Raw genomic sequence first — 10,274 nt, forward strand, 5'->3', positions numbered from 1 at the left:
GCCTTTTCATTTCCAACTTAACCAGATTTTAACAGATTAATTTTTCTAAGTATGAAGCATCCAGGAAACTGCAAACTGCCTGTTAAATTATTTAGGGGTTATTATAGGATAAACTAATACCACTCCTACAAACCTTTTTCACCTCACCACTCAGACAAATGTGGTTTTGAGTGTAAATTCCAAACCCCTCCTTTCATTCCAGGGGTAGGAATGATTAATTGTTGTTGTTTGTACTCCAGTAGTTCCTAGAGGCCGCTGTACACACAATAAAATCTAACTCCTGCCCCAAAGAGCTTACAGTCTATATAGACAAGACAGACAACGGAACAGTGGCAAAGCTGGGAATTGAACAAAGGTGTCTTGCATTGCAGTCCAGTTCTTTAACCCCAAGACCACCCCTGCCCTCCAATAAAGAGAAGAGGAGATTTTGGAAATGGCTGGGTTGTATACAGGCAGGTAGTTAACAGCCATACTTTACATGTATGATATTATCAAAAGGGAAATGCCTGCTACTGCTCAGAGGTGACAGTTCAGTTAGCAGCTGCTCCTTCCCAAATGCTTCCGGAGCCGTGCTCCAGGGAGCGAGGGAGAAGGGAAGAGAGAGCAGATGAGTGGAGCTCACACTTAAACTGTGTGCAATTGACACAAACTGCAGCTTGGACTCAAAGTTCTCAAAACAATTGGAGCTATTACATCTTTGCCTTTGCTGTTATTTTAGGATTAAAAGCTCCGTGGGTTAGAAATTTACCTCTGGGGTCGGGGGTGGGGAATCCATAACAAATGGTAGCCCCCTGAAGATTTTTTATTTTTTTTTCACCAGTCCCTCATGGTTTAAAAAGCCTCTAATCATCATGTCTGCAAAAGCCGGATTCCCCGCTAAGGCTGTAGGAAGCTAAAAACAATTTATTGAAAGCTTTAGAAGAAGGAGCTATTAGGATAAAATGTTTGAATCCTGAATAAAATGACACTTCTTAAAGCTATAAAGGGAAACGGTGTCGAACAACAAAGATTTTTCTACCACCGCCATCAAACCACATGGGTTCCGGCTGCTGATGGGGACCCAGCCATTGTACAGCTTTGCATACAGGAACAAAGGAGGAGTCAGGGCAGAGGTGTAAATTCTAGTTTTCGAACTAATCATTACATTGAGCCTTCACTGTGTCTTTACGTTTCCATAGCACTCTCCAAACATTAGTGAGTGCTTGCTATGCCCCTAGGAGAGCGCCGAGCATTGTCAGACAGAGCAATAGAGGCACTGAGAGGGGAAGTGGTTTGTCCCAGATATTACCAAGGTCAGCGTTAGAGATGGGAGTAGGGTGACCAGACAGCAAGTGTGAAAAATCGGGACAGGGGTGGGCGGATAATAGGACCCTATATAAGAGAAAGCCCCAAAAATCGGGACTGTCCCTATAAAATCAGGACATCTGGTCACCCTAGATGGGAGTATCGCTCAGGAGTTCGAGCCCTGTGCTCAATCAGCTAGAAAAGGACCAGGCATGGCTCCTTTGAGAAAGGAAAGGGTTAAGTCTCAGACCACATCAGATCTCCTGGGGGAGCCCACCTGGAAACTGAGAGACTTTAGTAGCTGGGGTTGTAGACTCAGGTCACCTGTTAGAAGTAGCAGGAGAGCTGGGAGGGGCGCAGGGTGAGATGTGAGGGAAGGGGGGTATTGAGAACAGGTGTGAAAGCTTGGAAGAGGGAAGGCGGTTTAGCCAACTGAAGGGGGTCTGGGAAGTAGCCGGAGAGTCGGTCAGCATTGGAAGCAGTTCAGGGCCATCATGCAGAGAGCAGCGATTGGGAGCATGTGGAGGGTTGAGGCCACTGACAAGAGACTCTGCTGTGCGTTGGCATTGAGCAACTCATCTGCAGTGCTCCAAGGGTTAAGGCGGAAGCCTTGGTTGTAGCTAGCTAGGGAGAGCTGGGACTTGAAAGCTAACAGAAAGCAGCAGCTGGTTTTTGATCCTGCTACAGAGCCAAAGGAAAAGGGAAGAATAATTCTCCTTTGATTACCAAGGCCCAGGATTTGGGGGTAAGGGGAAGGCAGAGATACCTGATGTGCTCCTTCCAGGGTGATGGGCTGGGAACAGGCCCTGGATTCTGCTCACTGGAGGGACTCTAGTAGCACCCCACCTCCTCACCAGCTCAGTGCCACAGACCTTCGCTCTAAAGAACGCTGAGATACAGACTAACAGACTGCACTTGACCTCCCGAGCCCCCTGGATCGCCTCATAAACCCCAGCACCCAACACTGGCAAATACTGGGGGCTCTCCTAAAATGGAGAGTTTCCTCTCTGCCTTACAGTACGGTTCCTGCAGTCCACTTGGCTTCAGCACCTGGGCCTTTCTGGCTGCCCCTTGATGTGGAACAAGACCAAGTCAAATGGCAGCCCCTGCAGAGTGGGCAGGGTCAGCAGGGGCTGGGCCAAGGGGTGGCTGGAAAATCAGAGAAGAAAGGTGGCCACTAGCCTGGCCCGGATTTGGTAATGAGATGGGCTCAGCTCCGCTTAGGGTACCATTACGGACTGTGGGGCCATTACTGCCACTTAGTGCTTATAGCCCTGAGCAGATCATTGCGGGACCTGAAATATATGGGAAAGAAAGATGCCCTCCTGTCTCTAGGGTTTGTGACTTACTTTTATTCCTTTGTTTTCCTGCAGCCTCCCTCTCCGGTTCTGGGTGAACGTAATCAAAAACCCCCAGTTTGTGTTCGATATCCACAAAGGCAGCATCACAGACGCCTGCCTCTCTGTCGTCGCCCAGACCTTCATGGACTCCTGTTCCACCTCAGAGCACCGCCTGGGCAAGGACTCCCCCTCCAACAAATTGCTCTATGCCAAGGATATCCCCAGCTACAAGAGCTGGGTAGAAAGGTAGGTCAGTGCAGGAGCATGGTCAGGAGCAGCAGCAGCTGTCTCATTGCACCACCTGGTCAGCCATTGTAGTGCATATGTAACCCATGCCTGCTTGATGCAGGGATCTGTCCATAGGCACTGACTCCATGGGTGCTCCGGCCCTTGAGCACCCATGGAAAAAAATTAGCGGGTGCTTAGCAGCCAATGGCAGCCAAGCTCCACCCCTCCTACCAGCGCCTCCTGCCTGCCGGTAGCCCCGCTGGTCAACTCCTTCCCCTCCTTCCCAGTACCTACCACCCGCCGCAGAACAGCTGTTCAGCGGCATGCAGGAGGCGCTGGGAGGAGTGGGGATGGGACGTGCTCAGGGGAGAGAGCGGGAAGAGGTCGGGCAGGGGTGAGGGCTTGGAGGAAGGGGTGGAGTGGGGGCGGGCCTGGGGCAGAGTTGGGTGTTGAGCACCCCCAGGAAGCGAGGAAGTCGGCGCCTGTGGCTTTGTCCCGCTGTACTGGCACCTAGACCATCTAGTGATTAATGAGTCTGCTGCAGCCTTAGCTAAGAGGCATGTGGCTTTTCGCTCATGCATTTAGCTTCAGAGGTCCCAGGTTCAATCCCACCTGCCGAGGTCTGTCAGCATTACATGTGCATTGCTGGACCTGCAGCCATAGCATCACGTCGCCTGATTCCATGGTCTAAACGGCATTGGAGCCGATGAGATCTTGGATGGAAGATGACATGGTGCTGGTGGTGTTCTTCCTCTGAATCAATGGCAAGCATCATTATTGCCAAGCCCGCATCGTGAACCAGGACCCCACTGCACTAGCCGCTGTACGAACACCCAACAAAAAGATGGTGCCTGTCCCAAAAAGCTTCCAGCCTAAATCTAAGATGAGGGGCCGGGGTGAATACAACAGACAGACAAGGGCAGCACAAGGAGGCGATGCTGGTCTGTATGATAAACAGCACTCACAGCACGCCAGCCATCTGACCATGGTCAGGTGTTACGGAGGTCTCGCAGCAGAGGAGCATTTGCAGGAGGACACTGGTGGTTCTGCCGGATGCTTCTATTCTTTCCCTCTGAAGCACCTGGCACTGGCCACTGTCAGAAGACAGAACGCTGGGCTAGCTGGACCATTGGTCTGATCCAATACAGCTGTTCTTATGTTCTGGTTGGACAGGTGTGTCACTTATAGTCTTGCTGGTTTTTGACTCCCTATCAGAGGACTGTAGTGAATAATAAGAATTTTTAATGATAGAGTTTAATGAGAGGTTTCCTCACTAATTTTATGCTGACCATGAATGAATGGTGAACCAGTTTGCCTCCCAGTTGGCAGGTTCCCGAGCAAACATGGTAGGATGGTTGAAAGGGAGAGAGCAAACAGTACAGTTCAAACACGCATGCTGCTATGGCCGGTGCTGACTTTCAGATTAGGTGTGCAACGGAGACCTCGACCATTAAAGATCCCATGGCACTGTCTTGGAGTGCTAGCCTTGGTGCCTGACCCAGATTGCAGTTCAGATCATTATTGTCTGCCTCACACAAATCCCCCCTGTAGTTTCCACTGGATAAGGTATTATCCCTCAGTTTCTCCACTTTGGTGTACTTTTTGGATGGAGATTACATAGTATTACTGTGCAGAGTCATAAAGCTTCTCTGTTCCCAGGACCCCAGAAGTTGCTGTATTTCAGTGTGGGGTAAAATGTTTTCTTTGATATGCACAGGGCCAGATTCACCATGGCTCCTGCTTGGTTAGGCGCAATAGGGAGGAGAGGCCTTGCTGGCTTCACAAAGGCCAGATAGAACTGCAGACCCCCGTTCTGGGCAATGAATGCTAGCTGAGACTGAACCCTTGGGGTTTTACATTCAGGAGGCATTGGTATCCCTGCTGCGTACATGGTGCCCTTCCTTGCCAATATGTTTTTCACTAGTCTCTCACCTTTCATTCCCCAGGTATTATGCAGACATTGCAAAGCTCCCAGCCATCAGTGACCAGGATATGAATGCCTACCTCGCAGAGCAGTCGCGCCTGCATGCCATTGAGTTCAACATGCTGAGCGCGCTCAATGAGATCTACTCTTATGTCAGCAAGTACAGTGAAGAGGTGAGCAGGCCCCCACCCCCGGGCCAGAGGATATGTTGCAATCCTGCCACCAAGCCACCTTAGTCAGATAGAGTCCGTTAGGAGGTGGCTCTGGGTGTAAGTGGGATACGGGGCCTTTCACCTCTAGGTCGGCAGTTCAGTTCCACTCTGGCTTGGTAGTGACTGAAAGTCACCCTGGACAGGTGGTTAGCCCCAGTCCTGTTCCTGGCATGAATAGGCTTCTCCACATAGCACAGTTGGCTTCCTGGCTGGCAGTCTCAGAAGGGAGGCCAAAGACTGAATGGGGCCTGGAGGCCAATTTCCCCTCTCATCCCTCAGAGCTGGTTGGTAGGGCAGCACGGTTGAAGCTTGCACTGCTGCTAGCAATGCCGTATCTGTGCTGTGCATCAGTAGGCGGTTTGGTCTCCAGAGTTGCCAGTGCAGCACATCCCATGAGAGCCAATCCCTTGAAGCATTGTGTGGGCAGCTCTGAATTCCTGATCCTGGGTGCCCCCTCGGTGCAGCCCACTTCCAAATGCAGGGGAAAATCGTCCTGCCCCAGCGAACCCTCTCACAAATTCCAGCATCCTCAGGGAACTTCCAATATGGCACAAATTTCGTGTCACAGCAAAGCTGGCAGCCTGGGCTCCTTTAATGAATGCATCACTTGAAACCAAGTTCTCGCCATCTGTTCCACCCCTTCATTTTCATTGTGAGAAGAACCTGTTTTGCAATTACATCCATTACAAGGAAGGTTTTTGTCATTTAATTGCATGTATGCATTTATGATACACTGCCACAGCCATCTTCCGATTAGGGACTAAAACCTCATAACTTTCATGCTAAATGAGACAGGGGATGTAGAGTCAACGGTACAAGAGCAGGCGAATGATTGTGTTGACAGTATAACATGCAGCAAACAGTCCAACAAATAAATCAGCATGGCTGGGAATGGACGAGCACTCGGTGCTTTGTTTGTCTTTCGTTAGTTAAGTTTCTTTGAAAGAACAAAACTAAGGGGAGGGATTGACAGCAACAGGCCAGCCTCAGCCCTCCAAGCGCGGAGAGCATTCCGATGGGGGAGTGACCCGTAAGCCGCAGGTGGCCCTCCCAACTCCTGGGCAAGGCTTGTACTGGCCCAGCTTCATTAACTTAGCCTGCCCCAAGTACTTCCGTTTTACCAGCTTCACTAACCCCTGCCGCTGTGTTGCCCAGGAAAGGGAGTTCAGTACGCTGGACCCATCCTAGGTATCTTTGCTGCATGTTATCATTAACACCTAGGGTATGTCTTCACTTACCGGAGGGTCCGGCGGCAGGCAATCGATGTTCTGGGATTGATTTATCGCGTCTGGTTAAGACGCGATAAATCGATCCCGGATCGATCCCGGAAGTGCTCGCCGTCGACGCCGGTACTCCAGCTCGGCGAGAGGAGTATGTGGCATCGACGGGGGAGCCTCCCTGCCGCATCTGGACCCGCGGTAAGTTCGGACTAAGGTACTTCGAATTCAGCTACGTTATTAACATAGCTGAATTTGCCTACCTTAGTTCGAAGTGGGGGCTTAGTGGGGACCAGGCCCTAGAGTCCATCTCTGAGTATTTTTCTCTCTTTATTTATTTATTCCCCTCATCCTCCCTTCTTTCTTTTTCTCTCCTTTCTGGAACGTTTGCATTCATTGTGTTTATTTTGCACCAGATCATCGGGGCACTGGAGCAGGATGAGCAGGCGCGCAGGCAGCGCTTGGCATACAAAGTAGAACAGCTTATCTGTGCCATGTCTATCGAGAGCTGAAGAAAGGAGATGGTGCTCCTAGGACCAGGAGAAGGAACTAGTTACTCTTGGGAATGAAGAGTATGAACAAGCAAGGAAGGCACTGGACCCATAGAAAGACTGAAACATCCTCTGGGGGAAGCAGGGATTGTCCCGGATATTAAGTTCAAAATCATTTAGATTCCAGTTTGAAAGGACAGCAAGAAGGACAGTGCATCTCAATGCAAAATAGGGTCAAGCTGGAGTCATTCTTCAAGTCATATGTGTGGAAGGAAGGAACCTGAGAAGTCTGGATGCCTCCGTGACTGCTACTTTGCATGAAAATCATTTGATATATATTAGGAAATAATGAAAACTGTATTTAAAGGGTTTAAAAAAAGAGGGAAAGAGAAAAATTAAAGCAACCACAGTGGCCACACAGATAATTCAGCCAACAAAATTCAATTCCAAATTCTCTCTCTCTCTCACTCGTCCGTTTCCTGTGGTGTGTGGCTCAGACATTCTGCGAATAGACTCCTATGCTAATCCGAAAAATTGGAAAATGAAATTATTCCTGTTCCTGGGAACTTTTAAAAAATATGAGCACAAGTTTGCACCAAACCTTTTTACACAAAGGAAGATAATAGTTTAGCTGGAAATAAATCCAGTGGCACCAGAAAGAACTTGACCTGAATTACAGAACCATCAGATCATCTAACCTGTTTGTCTTGAAATCCAGCTTTATCTGTGTATTTATATAGTGTCAATATATAGATATTATATATATATTTTTCAAATCCCACTTACTGTTGAATGATGGTGGGTCTGATTTTAAACATTTTTCTCTTTTATTTCCATTCCATTTCAACACACAGCTCCACTCCGGTGTAAAGATTCCGCGGTATTTTTGTTTGCTGCACTCGTGTTCCTGAAGAATGTTCTGCCCTTCGTGGCATTTGAAACTAAGGAAGTCATATACTGTTTAAACTGAAATTGGTGCATTGTAGGTTTCTACAGGTGCAATTTAAGCAAAACCAATTGGCTGATCTTGTACAGTCGAGCAGAGCTGGGCTGAGACTGACTTAGTTGCTTGGGCTGTTAGTTGACTAGCGTTATTTTGTTCCAGCCACAATGTGATTTCTTGCAGTAAAAAAAACAAGCAAACTAAAACCAATGTTTACAGCAAGTGATACTTGAAAAGCGTAGACATAGCGAGATAACATATTTATTGCTTTTCTGTTTGAGACACTCTTATACTTACACATAAGATCAGGACAGACTCCAATTGCATTTTTCTCTCAGCATATGCAAGGTCACCCAAAGGTGAAGCATAGGACTTTTTGTTGTTGTTCTTGGGGAGAGGGAGAATCTTTACTCACAGTGAGAGAAACTCCAAAACGACGCACTCCGAGTGCCAGCCAACATTGTCATCTTTGTCTCTGTATCTCATTGTTAGGTTCAGTTTCTAACTGGCCATAGCAGCCCATCTTTTCATGGACAGCGAAAGGCAAATGTTTGTGAGTGTCTTTCCTTTAAAAGAAACCAAAGCTTTCCTGTCCCTTTAAAGAGTGCCAAGAGGCGGATGGAATGCTGTAAATATTTCTCTCTGTAATAAATATTGATATTTGTGCAGTCTGCAGTGGGGGAGGATGAGGTGATTAGATCTAATGGAAATAGAAGTATCGACCATATGAGCCTTGGTGGTTGCAGCAAAATAGCTACCAGAGTTTGTTTAATGGAATCAAAACCAGACTTGAAAATGTCCAGCCTTAAGTCTCCTTGTGGAGAGGCAGTGTGTGCTAGCCATGGACTCGCTGCGTGATCCCAAGCTAGTTGTCATCTCTCTCTGATTCTTTCGCCATCCCTGAAATGGAGAGAGTACTAATAATTTGGGATGCATGAGCATTAGCTAATGTTTCTGAATATAAAGTACTGTTCAAAACCTGGTTGAAGTCAGTGAGGTCAAGAGTGCTCAGTACTTTGCAGGTCTGGGGGCTAAATCCTGCTGCTACCCAAGCAAAACAATCTCTCAGCAGCAGGACTCAATCAATATGCTCCCAAAAGATTAATAAAGGGTGTGAGAAGTGAAGGGAGGCCCTATATTACTGAGGTCAGAGAGACTCATAACCGCAGTGTTGGGCAGTATGAATCAGCTGTCTTAGTAGAGGATCAAATACTTCTCATCTGCATTTGCTTAAACATCATACATTGGGATCTGCCAGCATGGACCACTCGGCTCATGCAGAGTCATGCTGAAGTTGTTGGGACTCCCCCTGGGTGCAAGGATCCATACTGATGGATCCATATGGAAGATCGGGGCCTTAGTCTGCGCTCAATCTGTGTCTCAAAGAAAATTCCATTTTGATAATTGCCTGACAACCTGCACCATTTCAGCAGAAGGGTGTGAGAGGACTGTGTCAAATTATTGCTGTGTAGGTTAAGAACACTACATTAACTACACAGTGAGAGTCCCAGAATGTTAGCTTCTAGTCTAAATGCAGCCAACAGAGGGGCAGGGGAGGGGGAAAACATTCAGAGAAGTACTCAGGAAACTTGCTGTTTTAATTACAATTCATTAAAAACCATGCCAAGTTCACTTTCTTCTGATAATCTGCCTTTGAGAGTTTCTCTGGGTCCTATTAATAGCCTGAAAGAAATACTAATGACTGACCCTGTGCAATAAGCCAAAGCTTTTGACATTCACAATAGCCTAAGCTTTGCAACTAGAAGGCTCTGATTTACTGACATATTGGGAGAGCAGGGCAAGGAAAGGAATATGAGAAGCAGCACAGAATACAGGCTGCCCGTTACCAAGAGAGTTCCCTTCTCAGGGATCCTTTGCCTGTATGGTGAGCCTGATGTCAAAGAGAGGACATGTAGAAATGTCGAGGCTGTCCTGGTAAAGGCCTAACATCACAGTGTTTTGTGTAGCTGATAAATTTAATACCCAATCATTAGAGCAATTGCTAACCTGACATGTTTGCTGCTGACATTACAGAACATTGGAGCACATCACATTTGTGATAGCCCCTAAAAAATTCGGTTTTGACGGGGTGTTTTTGTTTGGTGGTTTTTTGTTGTTCACAAAGATCCACCAAATGGTTTATGTGAATGTTTTTGAGCCCTGCAAACAAGCTATGACCATTGGTTCAGGTATTCATAGTTCCCCAATTGGTCAGCCAAGTCAAATGGTCTTATTTTTGCTTTCAGGATGGTTCCCAAGCACTTCTGTGCTGAATACTTACTTGCACCAGACTGACGATAAGGTTCGAAGACTGTGAATGCAAAGGCCTGGTTTTTCTTCACCCAGAATGTTAGTGAACGATAGTTTGCAGTATCCACTCAACTCTGTGTAGCAACTAATGGCCCAAATGCCTTCATGTCCATTCATTTTAAATCCTTTATTTAACAAGGCCTACACCACTTTTTCTCCCTGGAATGGCTGGTTTTTTGCATCTCCCTGAGCTTTGACTCCTGGCAGGAAACATCATACAAACTCTTTGCCCTTCTCTATGTCCAGTTCCTCAGGTTTTCTTCCTTTGTTGAGTTCTTTTCTCCGGTCAAGGCTGAAATCCTGAGTGCATTACAGAGCCTAGATC

General features: G+C 47.4%; 1 protein-coding gene across 4 annotated transcripts in view; it reads left to right on the forward strand.

Annotated features, from left to right (window-relative positions):
• Positions 1–7,919, forward strand: part of PLXNA2 (plexin A2) — a 328,426-nt gene extending 320,507 nt beyond the window's left edge. For all 4 annotated transcript variants that reach the window (XR_006174188.2, XM_042848961.2, XM_065591481.1 and 1 more), the window contains 3 exons: positions 2,658–2,870; positions 4,799–4,949; positions 6,622–7,919. Coding sequence is in view for 3 of the 4 variants with exons in the window: in XM_042848961.2 (XP_042704895.2) it covers positions 2,658–2,870; positions 4,799–4,949; positions 6,622–6,717 (460 nt within the window). In the remaining variant the exon portion in view is untranslated. The remainder of the gene's footprint in view (positions 1–2,657; positions 2,871–4,798; positions 4,950–6,621) is intronic.
• Positions 7,920–10,274: the final 2,355 nt, after the last annotated feature.

This window comes from Chrysemys picta, chromosome 4 (genome assembly GCF_011386835.1).
Source record: "Chrysemys picta bellii isolate R12L10 chromosome 4, ASM1138683v2, whole genome shotgun sequence".
Classification (NCBI taxonomy): domain Eukaryota; kingdom Metazoa; phylum Chordata; order Testudines; family Emydidae; genus Chrysemys; species Chrysemys picta.